This window comes from Perna viridis, chromosome 10, assembly GCF_037379345.1.
Source record: "Perna viridis isolate PV_CMFRI_1.1 ecotype Kerala chromosome 10, ASM3737934v1, whole genome shotgun sequence".
NCBI classification, from domain to species: domain Eukaryota; kingdom Metazoa; phylum Mollusca; class Bivalvia; order Mytilida; family Mytilidae; genus Perna; species Perna viridis.
In genome coordinates, this window is record NC_142454.1 from 9,447,845 (window position 1) to 9,473,737 (window position 25,893).

General features: G+C 30.1%; 1 protein-coding gene across 18 annotated transcripts in view; it reads left to right on the forward strand.

Annotated features, from left to right (window-relative positions):
* Positions 1-24,757, forward strand: part of LOC148604442 (putative phosphorylase b kinase regulatory subunit alpha) — a 51,369-nt gene extending 26,612 nt beyond the window's left edge. For 3 of the 18 annotated variants that reach the window (XM_088548998.1, XM_088548996.1, XM_088548997.1), the window contains exons 20-35: positions 364-381; positions 2,217-2,264; positions 2,705-2,776; positions 5,620-5,667; positions 7,215-7,428; positions 8,154-8,229; positions 8,471-8,548; positions 8,935-9,011; positions 10,758-10,836; positions 11,432-11,561; positions 12,044-12,142; positions 17,903-18,006; positions 19,257-19,409; positions 19,692-19,745; positions 20,712-20,912; positions 23,301-24,757. In XM_088548998.1, coding sequence (XP_088405124.1) covers positions 364-381; positions 2,217-2,264; positions 2,705-2,776; positions 5,620-5,667; positions 7,215-7,428; positions 8,154-8,229; positions 8,471-8,548; positions 8,935-9,011; positions 10,758-10,836; positions 11,432-11,561; positions 12,044-12,142; positions 17,903-18,006; positions 19,257-19,409; positions 19,692-19,745; positions 20,712-20,912; positions 23,301-23,477 — 1,628 coding nt within the window. In that variant the 3' untranslated portion in view covers positions 23,478-24,757. The other 15 variants (XM_088549014.1, XM_088549004.1, XM_088549013.1 and 12 more) reach the window with 13 other exon arrangements.
* Positions 24,758-25,893: the final 1,136 nt, after the last annotated feature.

The window sequence follows — 25,893 nt, forward strand, 5'->3', positions numbered from 1 at the left end:
TTTTTTTATCAGTATTAGGATTTTGCCTACTTTTATAGATGGTGCGAGTTATTGTTTGAATGTGTAATATGATCTGGCAAGAAGTAATACCAATTACACAAATGTTCATTTTAGATACTTAAGATTTGTTTAGTGAAAAAAATATTTTTTAAAGAAAAATTGAAATAGGGCAAAATGTTTATGGGACAATGTTCATCATAATACATAGCGACAATTGTTGTAGGATACAACAATAAGGAAGAATGAAATAATTTGATAATTTTGAAAACTTACTGTACCGATGAATATGAATTAATCATTGTTGTAATAAGTGACACCTGTTGATGGGAGCTTTTTCTGTTGTAATGTGATTTGTTTCAATAGGCAGGAAGAAATTTTTGCGTAAGTTTAAATAGGTGTACAATGTGTAGTTTGGAATGTAAACAGTGATGTCTATGTCTCAGGTATGCATTGAACAATATATGAATCTTTGTCAAAGTCTGATGTTGATTTTCAAGCATGATAAGTCTTCATTCTGCATCTTTTTATTTTGATTAGATTGATTTGTTTGTATATTTTTTCATTAATACTCATTTTCTATCAACTCTTAGTTTAGTTTTGCTTATTTTCATTTTTTAAGTCCAATTAAATTATTGATTAGTTTTCAGATTTTCTTTTCTAATTCTCAAGTATCATTTGATCAAGTTAAAAAAAAATGTTATTTTAGTAAACCTACTTTCCTTTGTTCATACTCTCTACATTAATTTTTTCCCCTATTTTTTACACTTAACTATGAATCATCTACTTACCCTGTTGTCCTAAACTGCTTACCCAACAACTGATTTTGAAGAAACTGTATAAAAAGGTTAGGCATGTCCAGATGTTTGTGAGTGCAGAATATCCAACTTAAGATTTAGCATGTTGAAGTCTGGTAAGATGTGCATAGAGTGATTAAATGGGATGATAATACATTTTAGGATTTAACATAGTCAAACCACAAAAACACAGCTTCTCTTGCTTTATAAAGAGAAGTTTGGAAGGAAGGCATTATATGAAGATGTGCATAAACTAATGAAGATAATTATTATTGCATGCCTGCAGTTGGATAAAATTTAAATTTAGAGATTCATTAGTTTAAAGATTAGGTATAGTTGATGTGTCATATTTCTGAGTTAATTTGCTCAAAGATATTTTTCTAGTTCATAAAGTAGATATTTTATATACACACATTAATTCGTAGATATTAGAGATGCTGTTAAAGGATTTGTATCTTAAAATTTCTATAACAAAAAATCCCTTTCATCTTCATACCTTACATATCTTGAAGGGTGGGACAGAACCACACACAATTTTTATTTTGTTGAATCCAGTGTGAAGCCAGACAATGATCATTTAGACATGGAAACTCTATCACAGAGTAAAGCATAATGTATAATATCGAAGTATTATTTTTACTTTAATGTTCAGGGTATGGAGATATTGCCCTTTGTTTAGCCTATCTGTACATAGCTTTTTATAACATTTAAATTTCCCTTTCAATTTTCAACCTAACAAAGGTAGCGTCTGTTTATTAACACCATTATCATGCAAAATATATAGCTTTCAAAAGACATTCAATCATAATATGAAGAAAATTAACATCAGACAATACTTGTTTCAAACTACACCGCACAGCCTTAGTGTTTTATTAGGCTAATCTTTAGCATGGTGATATATGTACAGACTTGTAGTTTTATTTTTATGTCTATTTCTTTTAACATTAAAAATTAAAGTTTGCATTAGAGACATCATTTATATTTTAAACTGATACTTATATAAACAGAAAGTGCTTAAGCAGTAATCAAATGATTCTACATTGCATTATTAATAATTGCATATTTCTGCACTAGCCAAATTTCTAGATATTAAACCAGAATACATGTACTAAACTGAAATTTTATGTAGAATTTGTTTTTCATTACATTTGCAATATTAAATACAACCCCCTAAAACAATCCTTCTGGACACTTAAATTGCACGTGATCAAGATTTTCCAGTACACCAACTGGAATTTTACATTTTGATGCAGCCAATCACCTATGCTGGCTAGTATACTAATTATGTGTCGGTCCAGTCATTATAATGGTGTTCCCGTGTTGGGTCAAGTCTTTTTTTCAGACTGATGTTCCTCTATGTGTTCAGTGCCTAGCATTGTCTCTGTGATAAAGTATTTAAATATTTTTTACCTTTTATTTGAGAACTTCAATCTCACCTGAAAAGGTTTCAAAGCACAACATCATCAACAGGTATATAATTTGTTCTTTATATTGTGCCTCATTGTTTAGTGATTCTTCGGATATAGTTTGCTTTAACAATTTTTTTTCCACTTTTGATGTGATTTTTCACTTATTTAGTTAGTTAATGTTACCATTATAGTCTAATATAATTCTATATCTAATTTACATTATAAAGAGGATAGAATAGATACAGTTTGTAATTATTGAGAAAAAAAATATATTTTGGATGTTGCTTATCTCCCCTTATAGCCATTGTTTAGATAATCGCAACAACAATTAATTGTTGCTACTGCAGATAAGATTTTGTCTAGAAATTTAAAGATGAACAATACAGATATACATTAAAGAGAAAGCTGTGATATTTAGATGTAAATTGTAATGGATAAATTTTGTTTTTAAATGTTTTATGTAAAGTGCTTTTACATTGGATGATGTTTTGCATTGTTCAGTTGAGGTACCAGAAATAAGAATTGAAGAAGAATCAACCAATTCACTTAGGCACAATCTTATACTCCGTATAGGTTAGATGGTTTTACTTGCATGTTTTCTCTCATAATATTTCTAATATAAGGATTTAGTTTCTCATTGTAATATCTTTGAAGTGATTAACATAAACAGTTTCAAACATGTTTCAGGACTCAGTCTCGTGACTTCAGTTTTTGATAGATTGAAAAAATTTTGATTTCTGTAGACAGCAGTTTAAATTTACAAATAATGTGTTCTCATAGTCTGATCTTTGTTATTATTTGTGTCAATACAAAATTCATGTTGTTTTTTTTGTTTGTGTTTTTTTTTTTTTTTTTTTTTTAATAAAAAAAATCTTTATTAATTTATGAACACATGTATTTTTTCTGTAAGTTCTATATAATATGGCTGTGGACTTTCATTATTATTTCACAGTAAAATTAATTATTATTATAGATTATGAATGTTTAATTGATTTTATTTTGTCTTAAGGATTTTAATATAAACTAGATAACTTTGTAAAAAAAACATATATTGATATGGTATTTCTAGATTCTTTATGTACTTGAAGATATTATGCTTAAGTTTAGCATCATATGTGTATTGAGCACCAAATTTCACCTACACTTATTTAGTTTCTCTTCTTTCAATATTGAAAGAGTACTTCATTCCTGAAAACTATGGTTATTCATAATGTTCATTAATTTATATATATATAACACACACACTTATATAATTTTCTACCAATCTCAGGTGACAAGGTTTTATAGTCTTAACGTTTTATAATTTTCTAAAAAAAAGTAAGAACAACTCAGGTTTTTGGTTGAGTTTATTTCTATGACGATGGAAATCCTATACGGCCATGTACCTTTGTAGAAACCTTATATATAAGGAAAATTGGCTGCGTATAGAAAACAAAGATATTGCAAATGTCATTATAATGTACACATACTTCAAGGAGTAACCTCTCATTAAGAGCATTAAAACCACATGCATAGGAAGATCTAAATCCAAAATGAATTGTATACAAGAAGTACTGAAAACCATAAATATGGAAATAGTAAGCCAAATTTAGGACCAAGAAGTTCTATCATATCAATACAAAGAATGATGCCTCAGTGTTTTAAGGGTATTTAATTTTGTGATTCATCCTAGTATTAGTTTCTTTAATGTAAACATGAAGTGTAACTGTATAATGATTGATAATCTATAGCAATTGCCATAATAATCAAATGTCACATTTTTTCTCTATTTTAACATAAAGGTTACAGTCTTTGTTAAGCTGCTTCCTGCCTTCAAATACTGTCTGTATGTAATTGGACTAGACTCTCTTCTTTTGTGACATCATAGTTATTAAAAATAAGTAGATAAATACCTAGATTTCTGACTTGTAAAACTGACAACAAATCTCTAGTATTACCATCTTTAAATGATGCATTCTATTCCAGTAGCTGATCCAATTTTATATTATATAAAAAGACTTGTGGCTGAATACAAGAAAACCATGTCTTATACTTGTAAAGATTATTCATTTTATTGTTACAATAACAAATAATTTACAAGAAGCTGATATTGAGCAATCTGCACTGGTTTTTAAAGAACATTATTTTTAAACTGGAAAAACTAATTACAAGTGTGGTAATTTTTACTTGAAAATTAAAGTCATTACAACTATTTAGCCCATGATTTCTTTTTATTATACATACTCATCTTTAAATTGGGTAGTATACAGTGATCAGGATGTCCTTCCTTTGGTTCTTCCATATATCATCTATTTTTTGTTTGTATCTTTAATTCTTCATGAACAGTCTAATTGCATTTTATGACACTTAACAGGAATGGTATTAATAATTAGATAATGCAATTGTCGGCCTGTTAATTTTAGTTTCCACCCTAATTGATTTGGTGTTTCTTTTAGTTTAAATTTAACCTTTAACTCAGTTGATTGGTAGTGGTGGTAACAATTTTATATGTGCAACTCCTCACATGATAATTTAATTTTAAGATTTCCTAGGAATTATTATGAGGATTTGCCATTGTGCTCCTGATATTTTGATTTTTATTCCAAAAGAGTTACTAGTAATGGTTTAAATAGCATAACATGGACTTTGCCATTTGTTAAAAGTTGGTATGAGATACCCATATGGTATCTACAGTGTATCTACAAGTCCCTCTTAAATTGAAATTCTAGCAGTATATGCTTGCTGGTATGTCTTAAGGGTGTTGGAATTATCCTTTTGTAAGCTTTGCTCATCACAGTATTCATGCATACAAAAGTATATTTTGTGAACATTTATAATTAGTAATTATTTACCAACAAGGTTTATAAAGTTTTACAGTCTGCACCCTAAGAGAATTTTTATTCAGTTTTAAGATAAACTAGCAGAAAACCCTTCCATTATGTTACTTTTAATCCTGTTTAAGACATTTTCATAAAAAGTAACTTGATATCTTTCATTTGAAGATTTATCAATGATTGGGATTAAAATTTTGGGAATGGGCTATTTTCAGTGATCTTTGTAATTACTATGGGCCATTCTTTAACATTCTTTGTAAAAAATTCTGATTTCAGTGGGACATTTTCTGCAGGAATGTGATAAAAAGCACATGGTCCCCTCTGATCCCAATTATTGGTTTATTACATTATTAACAAACTTTTATGGCTTATAGCCTAATAGAAATACCAAGATTTCTAACCTTTTTATTATCATCCTTGCTAATTATACATGTTCACTGATATAACTAAAAATTTACAATGTGTACATCTAAAATAACTTCACATAGCTTTCTGAAAGAACATTTGTTGGATGTAAATACATATTCAGTTGCTAATGTTCTGTGATGTCAGTGTGTGGTGTATATATATATATAATATAACTATGTGGTTTTCTACTAATAGATGGAAGTACAAGTCCAGGGTTAAGTGACCCTTCTTCCCCCATTGATGGTAGGTGATTTTATATGTGCATCACTGCATGTATTTTATCAAGTTTTGTATGTGCATTTTCTCCATAATTTGCTTGCTGTGATCATAGAAGTTTTTGTCTAAAATAATAAAGTATTCACCACATATAATATTTTGAGCTAATTCGTATGAATTGCCGGTAGTACTATAGATATATATATAAGTTGTATATGAAAAGTGGTACAACACAAACAAAAACTTCAATAATTACAGTTCTTGCTTTAATTTTCTGCTTTTGATAGTTTGCTTTGTTTTCTGCTTTTGATAGAGAAGGGGCCTGATGCAAGGGGAGGTGGGATGAGAAAAAAAGGTGAGTGGGTAGCTTACAGCCTGTCACACTTAGAAATGCAATTGTCCTACACAAATACCCTTTACCAATCTAGTAGCCATAAATAAAAGCAAAACAGCTTTACATGTGCAGTAAAGTTTTAGACGGATGTCTCATATTAGAGAATAATAACTGTACAAATCTTTTTTTTTCATACTTCTTCAGATATGTATTAATATATTACACATTTGCTGTTTTCTATCATTTTTTTTTAATCAGCATTTAGCATGAAAGTTATGTTTATGGTGTAATACTTCTTAAATCTTTTGTTTTACGTTAGATTTGTAGTGTTTTGTTCTCCTGATTTAGTAACAGAAATTAGAAAATATTTGGAAATATAAATGTGCCCGACCAGAAATCAGTACTGGGAAAAAACTATTTTTATGGTCTGTGACAAATTAGAATTATTTTGAATTTAGTCCTTGGAAGGTAAATTAGTATCATTTTGGATACAGTCGTAAGGTGATAAATTAGTATTATTTTGGATACAGTCGTAAGGTGATAAATTAGTATTATTTTGGATACAGTCATAAGGTGATAAATTAGTGTCATTTTGGTTACAGTCATAAGGTGATAAATTAGTGTCATTTTGGTTACAGTCGTAAGGTGATAAATTAGTATCATTTTGGATACAGTCGTAAGGTGATAAATTAGTATCATTTTGGATACAGTCGTAAGGTGATAAATTAGTGTCATTTTGGATACAGTCGTAAGGTGATAAATTAGTATTATTTTGGATACAGTCGTAAGGTGATAAATTAGTATTATTTTGGATACAGTCGTAAGGTGATAAATTAGTGTCATTTTGGATACAGTCATAAGGTGATAAATTAGTGTCATTTTGGATACAGTCGTAAGATGATAATTTAGTGTCATTTTGGATACAGACTTAAGGTGGTATATTAGTATAATTTTGGATACAGTCATAAGGTGGTAAATCATTTTGGATACAGTCTGAAGGTGGTAAATTAGTATCATTTTGGATTCAGTCATAAGGTGATAAATTAGTATTATTTGCATACAGTCCTAAGATGATGAATTAGTAGTATTTTGGATACAGTGCTAAGCTTAATTGAGATCTACTCACTAAAAATGTAATAACACTGTTATTAGAAGTAACTGTTTCAGCCAGCTGAAACTTCAAAAGATTTTTTTATTGCATGAGTTTCTTCATTAATACTTTCTGACATCTATTCTGTAGATTCTGATGATCATTTATTACACCACCTGAAGGGAGGTCTCCATCCCTCAGAGTCAGATCTGGCACCCAGTCCTGTTGGTTCCCCAGTACCTAGACACAAGTTCCCCTTCAACGGTGAAGGCTCTATTAACCAGGAGGAACTCATTGAACAACTCAACCAGACTGAGAGTTTACATGAACAAGCTGATATCATACACTATCTTGTCATGAAAAAGTGTGTATTTCAGTACCATATACTTGACGACTTCACAAGATATTCCTCTGGAAATACACCATAATTAATCAATGTTATGTGTTATTATATGTAAGAATGTTACACTGTTATAACCATCAGTTAGATTTTTACAATTGGGAATCTTCATTATTACAAAATTTAGTTTTACCCTGAAACTTCAAATGATTTTATTGCTTTAAGCCCCAAAAAAGCAAATGATATAATTATTAAATTATGTGTGCATGAATATCTGAATCTGAAGTATTCAGTTATATACATGTAGGGCTTAGTTCCTTATTGTATGTACACAAGCTAGTCTATATAGATAATACATAATTCTTAATTTTTAAATTGATTTTCACATTTCATGATTGGTGTGAGAAAAATATTTCTTGTCTCTAGAGAGATTTAAGTTCTCAGGCACAAATTGGCCAAAATTGAAAGTGGCAATTGGTTGTTATGTGTTTGTATCACATTGGTCCAAAATTTATGTTGTGATGTTTCTAATGTTGATCTGCAGTAACAACTGTTGACATCTTAGAGTGACAAAAGCTAGAATTTATGCTATGACGTAGATGCTGAATGAAAAAAAAAAAAGCAGAATCTACAACTTCAACTTTAGCTAGTTGATTATTTCAACACTTATCTCACATCAAGAAAAATTTCCATAATGAACTTGCTGTCATTATAGATTCTATATATATCAATCTCATGTTCTTTTTCAGTGGACCTGATTGGAAGACAGAAGTTGGAAAAAAGCCATGTTCCCTTAGAGAATTATTGGTAGAACTTTATGAAAAGGTAATGCAAAGTTTGTAAGTTATCCCTTAGTGTGCTATTATCACAGTATTTATCACTGAGAGCAAATGATTAAAAAATACTTCAATATCTTCTTACTGACAAATCCAAGCACAACACCCTTAAGTTTACCTTACTGTCATGTGGCCATGCTTTTAATGAAAAAGACTAAATACCTAGACATCTATCATCTGAAAGTATGCATAGTTGAAAATGTATTTACCCTAAAAACTTATTTGTACAGGCTGGACATTGGAAGCAGTGGTGGTTAGTCAGACATACAGCTGGTATGTTAAAGAAAAGAGTGGAAGAATTGGCCTTGGTAAGCATGAGTGTAATTCTGCTGTATTAGATAGAGTGACTGTAAAAATTGAAATTCTTTATGCTTTAACATTTCTGTGGCTCTGAGTTTGTTCCTGTTGAGATAAAAAAAAAAAAATTATTACTAAGTATACATACGTATCATAAAAAAAAATAATGGGCATTTATCTGTATTCTGTTACCACCAGTTAAGTTATAGCAGTTGATTGAGTTTTTGCATATTTACTGGTTATGGTCATTTTAACTTCCTCAAACCTTTGAAGAGGGAGTGAAGATGGAATGTTAAAGTTGACTTTGACATATGCTGTATCAGAGTTCTAAGCATGTGTTATTTAATTCATTTTCACAAATAGTTAACTTGAAATACATGATAATTGTATTTTTCAGTCAGCTACAGATCTCCTGGTAAGACAGAAACAGTTATCTGTTGGTTTACCTTCGGCAAGTGAAAAAGTTATAACTGCGTAAGTTCACCTGTTTTCTTTAGATAGTAATGACGGTTAAGAATTACTGTATAACCAGTATTTGTTGGGGGGGAGGGGGGGAGGAACATACATAACTTTGAATTCAAATGCATTTAAATTTAATCAAACATATTAACACACATGTACTTACAAAAAGTATTTCCTCAAAACATCTTCACTTATGTGAGCAATAGAGCATGTAACACACAGTAACGAGAGTGCCAAGCTATCCTTGAGCACTTTGCCATTTAATTATCAGATAATAAAAGATCGTTTATAAAGGTGAAAACAATGTTCACTAATCCTTTAATCCAAATGATAAAATGATTTAGATGTCAAAATATTAATTTAATGAGCTTGGCATATATAAAATATCACATTATTATTATGTAGTTGGCACTGGTGTACCGAATGTTCCCAGTGTAAAAATTTTTGATAATTCACAATGTGAAATAAATTCGGTAATGTCACTCTCGCACTTTCTCCCGTCAAATCGTTACAACACTAATATCAATCTGCCATTCACAAAATTTTAAATTTATGTTGAAAATAGCAACGAATAATTGAGAAAATCTATGTAATAAATAGGATAATCAATTGGTTATTATGAATAACCAAGATATGATAACTCATGCCAAAAATTAAGATTTAACTTTTGCACGGAACAAGTTCCACATGCTCGTTAAATCTAGGTGTTTTTTCGGCACTCGTAATCATATTTTGGTTATTCACTCTTTACAATTGATTATCCTATTATTAATAACTATGATGGTGTTGATATTGATTACATTGTTTTAGTGATACCCTTTATTTCCACACAACAGGAAATATAAATATTTGAGTTGAACTATTAAAGAGAACCAGCATCATATTATTTTAATTAATATAATATGGTAGCATAAATATATACATTATGCAAAATCTGCTTTGAAAAAATATGCCAAATAAGACATCACCATAATGGCAAAGAAGCAATTTGGAAGGTCGATTGTCTACATGTATATATATATATGTATACCAGTATAACCTGAGGATATAGCAGTATTTAAGGATATTTGTCATGGATCTCTTATCAAGATAAAAGAAAATTTTATTTTACAATTTTAATTTTTGCAGTCTTTTAGTAACCACAAAAAAACACAAGAATTATATAGCCACAAAAATTTCCAGTTATATGGTACAACTGTATTTCATTTTTCTTCACATGTTCAGTATAAGTATAGATTTTCCTTCAGTTATGAGAGGTGTAATTTGTTCTCCACCTGAGAATGGTCAAATTAGTATTTTCAACATTCCAGCTTTAGCAAGCATGTTTAAGTCTAAATTTTACCATAGAGACTGGAGAAATACATGTAGTTTATATCAAGAATAAGGTGAAAGAGAATAAGTTTTTCCCTTGAATTGAAATATGTAGAAAACTTGAAAATTGAAAAATGGAGGGAAATCTCATTGAAATTTATTTCACCACAAAATAATTTAAAAGTCTTGTATTTTTTAATCACTGGCATAGAATGGGGGAAATACATTAACATCATGTTATGAAAAGAAAGCTCAGTTAACTGTGTTTGTTTCATTGAATCTGTTGGTGGCAATATAGGGCTTTGTATAGAGTACTTTTTGTATTTATTAGACTTATTTAAACTTAAGTGTCGTCAGTATAAGATATTTCTCATTTTATTAACTTATAAGTTTGGCCTTGTTTCGTGCAAAGCAATTCTATTAATTGCTGCTATTACTTTATTACAGACCATTGCCCCCTGGTGAACTTGCTGCTATCATATTTGAGGTCTATGGTGAAGATTTGAGCACAGCATCACTTACTCAGGTTTTGTAGTAAAAGAATAAACCACATTTTGTTATGAAGCCTATGCACTCTGACTTAAAAAAATGCTTAGCATTGAATACAAAGAAACAGTGACAACTGAGAATGAATATTGGACATGACAGACATACAATTAAGTTCATCAAGCTTTTTTCTTTAAAAAAAATTAGGAAAGAAAAGTTCCCTGGTATGATAAAGGATGAAAACATGCAACACATATGAAACAGCAGTAAACATACATGTATGCAAATGACCAACATGTACCTAAAATAACTCACAGCTATAGTCATGATATTTAAAGTTAAATGGACAGAGCAGATAACTATCTTTCAAACCATTCAATACATGTACTGTCTTGGAAGTCTGAATTAAAGTGTAGATTTTGTGATTAAAAAATGTGTTGGTTTTCCCTCCTTGCCCCACTTACTAGTTGGGACATGAAGTTTAAATTTTCCCAGCCTTACTGATTGACATTAGATAAACTCCCTAAGTTTACTTCAACAATTTATAGCAGAGACGATATTTATTTATTTAATCATCTATAGATTTAGGATTTTTCGCTTTGATTTTTATCAGTTCATTTTTTTGTTTATTTCAGGAATTACTGATCTATCTTGCGATGTTTATTAGAACAGAACCCAAACTATTTAATGAGATGTTGAGATTGAGAGTTGGTTTGATCATACAGGTTATGGCATCAGAGTTAGCTAGAACACTCAAATGTTCAGGTTTGTAAAAAGTTACTTGGGTTAGAATGTCAGAGCTACATGTAGCTAGAACAATCATGGAAAATGATTCAGTTGACAAATTGGTTAGCCAGAAAACTCAGTGGTTAGGGTTGTTGAAAAATGGTCAAAACAGCAAATTTTGGATCTTAATAACAACTTGATAATTGCTAAATCCACAAGGTTCATCACTTAAGGCAAAAAATGTAAACAATAATAATAATGTACAAGGAATACATAATCTAGTAGATGGAATAATCATATATATCCTACATGTAGCACAGTTTTATGCTATAAAGATATTGTAGTAGTCGTAGTTTAGATGGTCTTCATAATAAAAGAAAAATTACAATGTTATGCTAAAAAATTTAAGTGCTTTGAAGCACGGTGTTATTTTGTTCTTGATAAAAACTGATATATCTGTATCTTTTAAGAAAGAGGGGAAATCTGAATGCTAAGTTACTTATAAGCTTTGCATATTTCAGGAGAAGAGGCATCTGACCACCTTTTAAATCTGAGTCCATTTGAGATGAAAACTTTACTCCACCACATACTTAGTGGCAAAGAGTTTATAATAAGTGCAGGTAGGCCTTACTTCAATTTGTACTATCAGGTTATTGCATAAATATTATGTATGAAATTGTTTTCTCAAGTAGAATTTTATATTGCATGAGCTTGCTTGTGCAATATATATTCTAGGAGGGAATATACTTCCCATTATTTATGCAATAACCTATTATTATATTGCATATACAAACTTATAAAGTTTTTTTGTAGTTGTTTATATCATGATTTTGAAGCTACATTGCACTCAATGCAATATGGGATTATACTGCACGTTGACTTTACCTTGCTTTCTATGGGAAAATATACAGTAGTAATAATACTTTTTTAAGTAGATGCTTTGATCAGTTTTATTATTTCTGTATACCATTCCTTTTTTCAATATCAATAAATCTTTTTATTGCATAATAAACTTTCTATTTACTATCAAATGATGTCATGTGTTCATGCTATTTCATTATTATGGTTCAATCTTAATAATAATTGATATTTTCTAACTTAGAACAATCTTGTAAGTGGGTTATTTATTTGGTATTTTGAAATTAATAAAGGCTAAGAATTAAAAACATATTTGAATTAGAGATGTACGATATTGTGATTAAGCCGTTATAATTGCATGGTGTTTGGTCTTTAGTACAACCATTGCTAATGTTTGTGGAATAGGCTGCAACTAAGTAGCAGGTCTGGTCGTTTGGTGGAAAGTCTGATAAATACCTAATGAATAAATTGCATTTAATTGATTCTACTTTTTAAAAATTATAATCCCTTGCAAGTGGGGTTATATACATGTAGTAAATGGGGTATCCATCCTTTCTTCCATCTTATAAAAGGGTACCCAGCTCTTCTCCATTACTACTCTTGTAACACTATTTCCATTGTGGGGGAGTGGGGGTTGCTCATAATTTTTCTAGTTACTGCGATGAATGAATATTTATGGTTATTGAGTTCTGTAACCCATCAGATGACCCTTGCTACTTAGTTGATCAAATCTTAGTGTATCCACATACATATTGACATCAATAGATAAACACATCTTCATTTTTTGCCATGTTACTTCATTTTCAATTATCACACTTTGAACTGTAGGGTTTATATATTAACTTCGATATTTGCCATTTATATATACATGTATATATATAATATTTTCAGCACCATCAGGTAAAAACACTTCTTTTCTTTTTTTTTCTTCCCCTGAAAAACATATGATGCTAGATGATTATTAAGTTAGATATGCTTTATGAAATATGGTACAAGTAACTTCTTGAAAATGTGTAGTGTTGTTAATTTAAAGGGATAAGCAAATCCAAACCAACTATTTACTCTAACAAAATTACAAATATTTTATAGCACTAATGGTGATACAGCCAACCTAGCTAAACCAAACCCTGACTAACTGAAAATCTGTCTAAACCAACCACCTGAATAATTGAAAACCTGTCTAAACCAAACCCTGAATAACTGATTACCTGTGTAAACCAGGCACTTTTTAAACTCCCTTTAAATGTATTACAATTTAAATATATTTTGAACTTTAGTAAACCAGTCTAAACTGATCCAATTTTTAAGCAGAAGGGGTTTGGTTAGGACAGCTTTCACTGCATATTATGATTTAACTCCATCTTAAAAGAAGATCACATTCAAATTTTATGAAATTTTACAGCGAGCAGTATGGTTAACTCCAGGGAATCGAATTTGCCTTTCCTTGATTAAATGACTTTAACTTCCTTAGATAGTCAACTTAACTGGACAATTGCAAAATATAAACTTTCTATTAAATTTAGATTAAAACAGTTTTGGAATCTCTTTGTTAATTGTCAAGTTAACAACCAAAGACATTTCATCAAGAAATGTCATTCAATCAAGGGTAGACCAACCGTATTCCCTGAAGTTAATTATATTACTCACTGTTAGCCAATAATGATCCGATTTCCTTTACTGCAGTAATCATCTGACTGTCTTATGTTATGGGGTATTTTCTATGCTGCTCAAGTTAAAAAATTTTAGTGTTTCACAAGTTGTCATGAAATAATTATATTCTGTCAATCTGCAATGGCTATAGGTGAAACTATATGTTTCATATAGTTTCATCTCTATCAAATGAAAGAATAAGGCAGTTGACTAACTTTTAGAAGTTTTATGACAGCTTTATACCAGATTTTTCTTTAAACAATTTATCAGGTAGGCAGCACTATATTACTTGGATTTTGAACTGGTGACTTTTTTCATATATATGGTACTTCAATGTCAGTATTTTTCTTTTCTTTTATGCCATTAAAATAGCAGTAAATTTCTTATATGAAATTGGAATTGGAAAGATTCAAGGCCTAATTTGAGCCATAATCATGCATGGCTAAATAACTTCAGAAGTATTGGAAAGTCCTTAATAAATGGGATTTTTTTATACATATTTAAAAATAGGTTATTTGTTAATCACCATATTTAAGTAGTGTTGCTGACCTGTTTATACAGGCAAAAAAATATGGTGCCAGATATTTATGTTGACATATTCTGTACTTTTCTACTAAAAAGTATTAATTTTCAAAGATTCTGTCAAGTGAACGTGTTCACGGATATCAATTTTTAGGTTTCCAAAAAATGATAAGCATTCTATAGTGTTAAAACTCAATTTTGCTGGTACTATTTTTCACGCTTTTCTTTCAACTGCAAAAAAGTAGAAAAAATTAGTACACCACAAAAATTAATATGTTCACAGTATACTAATATTTGGAGCAAAGAAAATAATTCTAAATGTGTATTAATGGTAATGTTTAGGTAAATAGTTTTAAATGAAGATTTTAAAAAATCACACAAATAAATTTAATCAAGTGATATGGTGTGTTTAATGAACACAACATACTGTAAAATTACTTGTTTTTTTAGGGATATCAATTTTGTGGTTTTGTGAAATGTTTTGAGGAGTGTTAAGTTTTTGGAACCAATCTGAATATGTGTGTTATTTTTGGACATTTTGATTTCTTTTTATCTAACTACCTGTGTTAACGTCTTGAAAGATAATAATCCTCTGGTAATAAGTTTTTTTTCAAGAAAATGACTTGTATAATTTCACATTTTACTAGATGACTTCATAGGTAAGATAGAGAAATAAATTTATGGAGGGAGTTTTTAGGTTTCTTAAGATTGAATGTTACCTAAAGAAAGTTCAAGCTATAGAGTTTTTTTTTTCTTTTTTACTTAAGTACAAGTCTCTGTAAGAATCAGGCAAAATGGAAAACACTAAAAAACATGCATGTCAGAGACCCACCAATCTGACACTATTATTTTACTCAAAGATTTTTTCTATGTTGGAAATGACCACTTTTTTTTTCTTCATCACTTGATATGTTTGAAAATTTTTATTAAAATGATAGAAAAATTGTGTGACATTTTTCTTGAAATGTTCATTTCCAATGAAATTTTACCTGCATGATATTAAAAATCTTGTCCTTATTCCTTGATTCTAATGGTATGAAAAGTAATATTATGTCAAAGTGAATGGTTTTTCATACCCACTGCCTGATTCTTACTGACATTTTAAAATGTTTTGAGGTGCATGATTAAATCACTGATAGTGATAGCTTCCAGCAGCTATATGTTTGAAAGTTAGAAAGTAGTCAGCCAGACAGCTAGTGATCATGATCATTCCATTTTTATACATCTTCTTCCCATGTGCTGTTATGGTATACTGAAGACATTCTACTTGTATATCTTTGTACAATGCCTCAAAAATGTTTTTAGAGGTAAAAATTGTGTATTCCTGACTGTTTTTCTTTTTTCTTTTTCTTTAGAGGAAGGGATCTTTTACTTTAAATAGAAGAAAAGTGCATTAATTGCTTGTTGCTTGACTTTTGGTGGATGACTGTTTTATTGACTTTGATACCAACCACATCTCCTGTCTGTTTTCATATACCTTGTGCTATATCACAGCTCTTTATTTTGACATCTGTCAATAGGTCCCACCAAAACAAATCTACATAGGAGTGCTTGTACTTGTTGTTTAATTTTAGGCTATTTATAAATTTCTGTGTATTGATGCTATGTCAGAAATATGAATGACTGTAGCTTGTATACACAAGGTTATGGTAACAGTATTGCATTGCATATCCCTGAGTGGGTGTACATCAAATCATGGATGCTATAAAAATATAGTGCATTTTCTTTTTGCCTCTCTACAAACTTGTGTTTTGTCAAAAGATATGAACAATGACATGAAATAGAGCAAACATCACACTATAAGATGACAAATTTTTTTAAAAGAAAATCTAACATTATAATATAAAAATGTTCCACTGAAAAGGTTGGTTTGATGAGTGCAAAACGAAAGTGAAAGTAGAGAAAATGGCTATTTATAATTAAAGACTACTTTTCTGTCTGATCTTTGTGGACTCACCCTATTTTCTTTGCAGGAAATTATTTTTTCACATGTCCTTAGAAATGCTACATAAGTGAAAGTTTTATTGAATCAATTTACATATATTTAAAAAAAAACTAAAAATATGCACTTCACTATAGAAGTCTATGGGAAAATTAATACGATACTGAGACCTAGTAAATCCTGTCAGAGTATGTCATTTCTTAATTGGATGGCAGCAAGTTATCCAATCAAAAACATTAGCATGTATGTTGGATTTTCAAAAGTGCTCCCCTCCTGTAGATTTGAGGAAGTAAAAATGGTGATTGTTTGATGATACACCCTGTATTTTGAAGTATTTTTTTTTTTGGAGACATAAACTCTAATGCATAAGAATGATCATGTTTTATACACTGGCCTGTCTGATTGTGTGAAGGATAGTTTAAACGCTTTAAAAGCTGTTATTGTGCTTACTTATGAAAGCTTCTGATTGAGATGTGCTTTATTCAAATTATTGCTATTTAGTTATATTTTTAGGTTCATTCTTTGATTCTTTACTACTGTTTTATACTGTACTTTAAAATGTGCTGTCATGTTTATCGTTTGTGTTTTTAAAAAGACAATGATATTATAATTTCCATTTAGTATTTATATACACTGTAAATATAGCTCAGTTCTTTAATCCATGTTACAGTTATCCAAGTTCCTGTACTAAATTATTTATTAATTTTCTAATATTGGTTCTCAATTGATTATGTTGTATTTAGGTTATTTAGGTGGATTTGTTGCATTTTATCATATCTGTTCTGTTTTTTATTTATGATATAACCAATTAAAGATGAGTTATGTCTTCAGTCTTCCATAAAATTTCTCCTGGATGTGTGATAGAAAACTTAATATTTAAGGATAACATCATTTGTTTGAAGTTGAATTAAGGTTATAGAGCAATCATTGTAATAATAAATTGATTTAAATTGAAAATATACCAATGAATGATTTTTTTTTTAAAGGAGGACTTCCTCTTGGTATGCTCTATTCTGTTTTTGGTATTTTTTTGTTATTTTTCTTGTTACAGTTAGTATTATTTACTTGTATTCAGAAATAAAAAAGAAATTTCAATGTTTTTATTTTTCTAATAATGTCAGGCAAGTGCCTTGTAATTTTATTGCTGTTTTACTATGTTCTTTCCTTATATCTCTAACACCATTTTGCAAACATTTAAATTTTACTCAAAATATTAATTCGGATCTTTATTTCCAAACAATGTACATATCATTAAGAATTATAAAAATTAGCCACAGGTGCTCTTCATTTATTCACTTTCACACAACATAATTTGTAGATTAAATATCATCACTGCATGTAATTGTATTCCTGCTTTGCTTTAAAAGGTTCAATTATTTCAGCATGTGATTTACATGTGTATTTGCAGTGCATTCAGAGAATGAAGATGAAAGCTGCTTAAGAGTGAAATCAAAGAAAAAACAAGAAGAAGCAAGTCAGTTTGCACGGCGGCTCAGCAAGTCTCCTCAAAAGGTTAAATGATTATTGCCAACTAGCCATGTGACATTTTAAGTATTGTTGGACATTTAAGGTTCTATGATGTACATTTTCTTGTATAAACAAAAAATCAAAAAGTCATAATTTTTGCATTATATATCCGATTTTTTACATTCATTGTTTCAATAAGCAAATTAATCAAATTCATAAATTATTTGTAAAAAGTTTACATATTTTGAATAAAAGCACAAAAACAGCTACAATCACATTGTTGCAAATTTTTAAGAAGACTTTGAAAAAATTAGGTTTTTTTTACTGTGTACATTGAATCTTTGATGCCTTTCAACACTATATTTGACTTAAGTGTGAAGATGGTGTTGGTCTTGAAACCTTGTTTTCAATTTCATCAATTTCAGATAGCATGGGTGTGTGAATTAGGGTAGTCATGTGTTCAATTTGTCTTGGTGGTTGCAAGGATTTTAGCATTGCTTAGCATCTGCTAAAGATTTCCTTGTTTGAACTGTCACTTCCTTGAATCTAATTTTTGGTCTTTTATGTTTTTCTCAACAAGAGGATGGACATTTCTTCACAATTGGACAAAGTATTGTAAGAAAAGATACCATAAAGATGAGGGCTAAGGATTTTCAGTCTGTAAGTCTGTGTGTTAAGTAAACTTCCTTGTGGAATTTAAGCTAGCTCTTCATAATTTCATGTGTTTTTTTTCACATGAGGTCAGTAATTTGGGTTGAGTTGGTCTTGGAGTATTATGATGTGTGTCAGGTGGTATGGTTTATGTTTTTGTTTAAACATGCAGAGATGTAGTATTTTTATACATAATTACAAATATGTGTGCCCCTTTTCTATTGTATCTTTCAAGGTAAAGATAATAATAGACATAATGTGTGTGTTAGATATGCATTAAGAAATGCACAAAATTATATGCTACCTTACTTTTCCAGTTCTACAAATATTTCTGCTGGGCTCTAGTGATGCTGCAAATTCTTATTTTAGAGATAGAAAGAATCTTCAGTTGCTGAATGACCAAAGGTCCCAATAAGATAAATGTTGAATGACAACTCTCCATAGGACTATTTTCCATCGAAAAGCCAAAATTAACTATGACAGGATTGAAAATTTAGCTTCTTTCTGATAATTTATTGAATTTTGCTGTAATAAGTGACTTCTAGTGGTAGGATATCATTAGATGCTCTATTTTAATATTTTAATGTATGTTATGAAAAAAATCTGCTTGTGCAATGATATCATTATTTGAATTAATAATTTAGATGGTAGACATGGCATTAATCCAACCAGAATCTGAAGAGGAAGATATATCAGCTGACAGACAGGGGCAATGGTTGAGAAGGAGACGTTTGGATGGGGCACTAAACAGGGTACCTGAGGGATTCTATCCCAGAGTTTGGAAGGTGCTGTCCATGGTAAGATTGTTACATCTTTTGTATAAAGTTCTTGTTATTACATAAATTTTGTTCAGTTCAACAACAATTTTTGGAGTTGGCCTTTACCCGTATACTTTTCAATGTAATGTCACCTGACTCAAAGGCTTTGATATTTTTATACCCATACTCAACAAGTGGTTGGTATATTGGAATCACTTTGTCTGTCTGAGTTTTTGTCCTAATTATCTTGACCTGTAATACTTTCATTCCTTTTTGATACATATATTGAACATATATGAACTTTACATTTAAATTTTACAGTGTTCTGGTCTGTCGATAGAGGGGCAGTTCCTACCTAGAAGTTTGACAAATGAGGTATGTTGATATTGCTCATTTGTTATTTTGTAATCCTTTTATTTATCACATGCAGTTCCTTTGCAAGTGGTTGGTTTTAAAATTCAGCTGTCAATTCTTCAGTCCCTATTAGTTTCAGTTGACTTTGCTCAGGTTGAAGTTCTATTAACATAGAAGAATACTATTGATATTGAGGTCATTTAAGATCAAAGGTCAAAATTACGATTCTGAAAAAGAAAACAAGATTTAAGCGAGGAAGATGACCTTAATCTTGTTAACCTGGAATAATTAACTGTCAATATGTCCCTTCTACCGATTGCAAATGTTTACTCTTTGTCATTCAAAAGTTCAAAAACTAACTTGAGTAGTTTAATTATTTTGGTCAATGCATACATGAAAAATCAAGATCGTATGATTCAAGTATGGTTCTGCCTAAAAACCAGGCAGGAAGGATTCATTATATCTCAAGAAAAGCAATAAAACTGTTCAAATACATTTGTTGGGTCCTAAAATCAATTCTTCATACGTTCATTTTTTTTGTATCTGCTATATATCGTGAAATGTTTTTTTACTGGTCAAAGTGTAAAAAATTCTGATGGGAAATTTTCCTGTACTTTTTTTTTCTGTAGTAGAACATAACCACATTTTAGGTGATTATATCACTAGTGGACAACTTTCATTTGCACTTTTTTTTTCAAATACAGTTTGAATGAGGCCTACTGAAGGATATTCAATCAAAAATCTTTTGAAATAAGAAAGGCATGAATGACTAATCAAAAGGATCTATCTGGTTTTAAGGCAGAGTTGCACTTAAGTATTTGTAAATGATTTTGTTATAGATGAATAAGAATAAACACCCACTTAAGTTTCTTGTGTAAGATGGTTTCTCAAACTTGATTCCAGACCACCAAATTATGTTAATGTTACTTATTGCTGTTTTAGACTTTAAAATTTTATGAGCTGACTTCATTAAATGACTCATTTCAGATGACGCCTGGAGAATTCAAGTTTGCCTTGAGAGTAGAAACAGTCTTAAACACTATACCTCAGCCTGAATATCGTCAGTTAATGGTCGAAGCTTTAATTGTACTTACCATGGTAGCTGAGAATGATTGGTCAGGCAAAATGGACGTTATTCATGTAGATAAACTGGTCCATGAAGCTAATGCTTTGTTCATCAAGGACCAGGTATGATTATGTTTGTGGAAAGGTTTTCCACCTTTTCAGTTCTCATCATGCTTTGTTTTGTAAATTATAATTTTATTTGTACATTTTATGTTATTCAAAGCAAACAAAAGGTGAATATTAAAATGTTATACAAAATCATGGTAGTTTAAAATGGAAAGAATAATTGTTGAAAAAAAGACCATTTTAATTCATTTAATGTGAGGACTAGCAAGCAAAACAAAAGTTTACCTACAAATAATTTAATTCAGTCACTGCATTTAGAGTTTAAAAATGTTCTATCCTCTTACACTCCCATAGGAAACAGATTTAAATTAGTTCTGTCAAAACTTGTTTTTCTTATTGGAATGTAATGTATACTAATTTATAGCACTCAATTAATTATATAGTAAAACACTGTTGTAACTAAAAAAAAATAAAACAAACTAAAAACTGCCAATGATAATACTCATGTTTTTCCTTTCAATAATGCTTTCACAATTTTGAAAGCTAAAATATATTTGGCTGATGAGAAAGGTCATCTGAACAGACAGTAGAATGGAGTGTTGTTAGATCCTGTGACTGAATTGAATAACAAATACGTGTAATTTTAATTAGATTGAGAAATTCTGAACAAAATTACTGATACATGTATGATAGTATCTAAACATGTAGATTTTACGTTTTAAAGATTTTGGTTTCCTTTTTATGATAATTTTTGTTATACCATAGGAACAGGGGTCTTACAGGGTAAGATGAAATTAGATGTGTGCTTGAAAATGATAAATATACAAACAATAAAATTTAGTTCAGTGGTTTTGATACTAAATCTCTGACCTCAGTAACTTTACAGGAATTATGTAGTGGTGCCATAGTATGCTATGCTGCATTTTATGATAAATTTGTGAAAGGGGAAAATTAATTTGATTTTGTTATTTATACAGGTTAATTTCTTTACCAATGGACTAGAACTCTACTTTAGGTTCACCTTAAGCATACACTCTAGTTAACATACAGTCATATATTATATGATAACAATATTTTTCATAGAAAATTTGTTGTATTACCTGTTTATTTCCGATTATTGCAAACTCCAAAAGAAGGGATTACTGTAAATGTATAGATTTTCGGGGTTGTTAATTTTCATAGATTTTGTCAAGTAGACATATTTGTGGATGTCAATTTTCATGGTTTAAAACAATGAGTAGTGTTACATAGTTTTAGAAATTAGTTTCGCTGGTAATTGTTTTCATGCTTTTCAGTCCGCCATGAAATAAGCACAAATCGAAACACTGTGAAAATGAATACATTTACAGAAAACACCTTCAGTACATGATAGTAGTATCATAGTGATACAGGGTAGAATAGAATATTAAAACATGGCCAGTTTACATATGAAATTCAAATTTCATGTTGCAGTTTATTGGAGTTTGGACATTCTATTTGTCAAAACATAATCTTGTACCTTAACCACAATGATCAAGATATTACTGGTAATTGTTTGGCTTGCTGATTATATAGTTCAACAGTCTTCAGACTTGGATTGAATTTTATTTAAGGACGTTTGCAGGTAGTGTCCAGCCATTTTTGTCAGATTTTTGGACTCCTCTGGTTCTATCCATTTTGAGCATTAAATATTTTTTGCCCAGTGACCCCCCACTTTTCTTTCAAAATTTCCTTACACACACCGTAAAATGTTATTTGGAAATTTTTTTGTGAAATTCTTGTTATTTTCTTGTCTTAACCTATTAAGACAAAAACCTATGAAAAATCTTGAGAAAATCTTTTCCCACCATAATTTCAAATGCTTATATCTCAAAAAACAAACACCGACCCATCTATTTTTTTCTTCTTATATTGTTCTAGTGTGAAATATCTTACAAAAAAGATAACCCTTTGAAATCTTTGTCATTCTTATATAGAGCTGTGAACATCCTTTTAGTTCATTTTATGGAAAACATTTTAAATTACTAGTAACCAGTTGGTATTGTGTTAGATACATATATGTGGTCACCAAATGTTGCGGATTCAATGATTTAATTTCATTGAACCCAAGGCATTGTGACTAGACTGATAGTTTCACTGTTGTCTATCCATCCATCAATATCTTATTCCACATGTGTCCTTCCTCATTAAATAGATTTCTAAACCTTTGTAGATACTGAGTTGATTAAAGTACATGTACATCTTGATGGGTTACATATATGTTTTGTTCAGCTAAACAGATCTTTAACAGAATTACTGGCTTTGAACTCTTTTTAGACTTTTTTCAATACAAATGTATATAGAAGAGCTGATTTTTAATGAAACCTAGCAGGTCATCAGAGTGATGTGGGTGTCAAGCTAAATTTGTGAGTGTTACCCAGAAGGTAAATAGATAAATTTCTATTTATTATTCTTTCACCATTTCAGGACATACCACAGGAAAGTGTTAAACAGTGTGAAGGATCAACAGGAATATGTCTACACTTCTATGACAGTGCTCCTAGTGGTAGATATGGGACAATGTCATATCTATGTCGATCTCTAGCTAATGTACTTCACATCCCAGCTGACCATGATGGCAATATAGAATGCAATGTTAGCTGAAAAACTATTTTATATTGTGGAACTGTCATCTGTTATTCTTAACCAGTATTGAATTTGTCCATGTTGGATATCATTTACATAGTAGTTTCATTGATAGGTAGCAATATTATATTGTCGGTAATATTTATGTCAGTGTATAAAATTCATTTTCAAATTGGATTGTGCCAGTGGCATATATTTGCAGTGAATACTGTTATGGTAGCTGTATGCATTTCTGATATCTATAGGAACAAATTACATCTTTACATACCATCCCTAAATACCTGTGACTGGTCCATAGGTGTAAACCTTTGAAAATTCTGAAGCTTGAGATCTTCTTCTCAAAATTTCTCAAAGTGGGTGATTTGCCTAATTTTTGTTTTCGTTGCTGTTTTGACAAGAATCGAAGCAATTTTTATGATTTTGTGATTAAAATTCAAATAAGACGAGAAATTTCTGCGTATTCAGCTTATACTCACACTTTGACACTGGCATGTAAACAGGAGACCATTGTAGAATTAACCATGAAATATTGGGTGGCTCTTGCCAAACGCGGGAGACTTAACACCTATGCTAGTTGAAATTGAATTAGGATAGAAAATTCAGTAAAATCATGTTTCAATGAATAAGTGTATATGTTGATTGTGACTATTCAGTCAAGAAAGTGTAAAAAGTTTGTGGCACAGACAGCTGGATATTGGTCACAAGAGAGAACCGATTATCTATAGATTGAGAGGTGACAAGAGTTTTGTTTTTTTAATAAACCATGAATTGAATGAAATTTATCATAATTTACAAAGAAACCCAAGATGATATTGAAATATAAAGGAGATTGATCTAGTGGTTCCTGTGTTTTAACCAATATTAAATCATGAATCTCTCTCTTGTTATTCTCACTTTATACAGTGTAGTATTTAGCGTTATGTAAATATAGCAGGTATGTTTTCGTGCTTTTATTTGTGAATTTGTCTGTGATAGTGAAACTGTTTTTAAATTTTTGCAAAATGCAAATGTTTCCATATTTTAAATTGTGTAATATTAAAAAATGCTTACTTTAAGATTTCCGTATTGAAAAATCATGAGACAGATTTATTCTGTTTTAGGGTTCTGGTTCATGGTGTGTTGAGCTTTTTATCTTTATTTGGCATACTTATTAAAAATTGGATTATCATGCATTAATTGTAAAGGACTGTTTTTATTTTGTAAGTTATATGAATCAAGGATGTGTAAAAAAAAAAAGAGATTTGTCAAAGAAGTTGTGAACAAATGTACAGTCAACATAATAAATATATTAAATCCTACATGTATTTGATTGTTAGTTACATCCAGTACAAGTATATTCATGTACATGTAGGTGATAGTAATTGGTCAGCATATCAGAGTGAAATGTTTTTTTTTGGCCATTTCACCAAGTTAAATAACATGTATTTTACCTGACTGCTCATCTCTTGCCCATTAGTGAGATTTATCATTTGACACTTATCTCATTCTGTCTTTTGTTTCAGTTTGCATGCAGCACTTTGATTATGATGATAGTATTCAAACTTAATTATAACAATGAAATTCTATGAACTCAAACTATGTGTATTTGATAAAAGAGATTATTTGGTGGCGCTTGTAAATATTGACAAAAAAATACTGAAGCATCAGTAGTTGGATGATTTGAATACAAAAAAAGGTACACATCAAAATCCAAAAACATGAACATATGAAACAGAGAAGGTCAGTACACACAATGTAGACCTTGTAAATAATGTTATTATACAACAAGAACAGGTATGGTGTATTTGTAAAAAGAAAAAACCCAACCGGGATGAAAATGACTGCCCAAGGCCACCCAATGGTCTTCAATGAATGACAAGGATATCATACAACAGGACTGGCAGCAGCTGGTCCCAAAACATCTTTATACACAAGTACAGCGAAAGAGTTTCCCCTATATACTCAAGTAACATAAAAATATATACTGAGAACATATACGCCATATTAAAGGAATAGATTGCTTATAAACTGTTGAAGTGTTCTATACATGTATCCAATCACCTTGTCCATCCGTCCATCATACTTATCTGTTACTGATTTCTCGGCTCCTATCAGAGGGAATGCTTCAATATCTTGTCATGTTGCTTTGCAATCATTACTTGTACCATGTTTTACCTTTTCAGTTTCCTCACTCAACTACTTCATGTTTCCCATATAAGATGTATACAAGTAATTCTTCAGGTAAATAATACCTATTTTATCTGTCATCTTGCAAAATCATAGACATAAATATTTTCTATTAACTAAAAGTGTTTAAATGATGTGAAAATGATGTTGACATTATTTTCTCCAAGTTTTGATGTAAAAACTTGTATGGTAAAATTACAAACATGAATTGTTGTAAGCCTTGTTCAAGGGGAGATAATTCACAGGAAAATGTTCAATAAAAATGTAT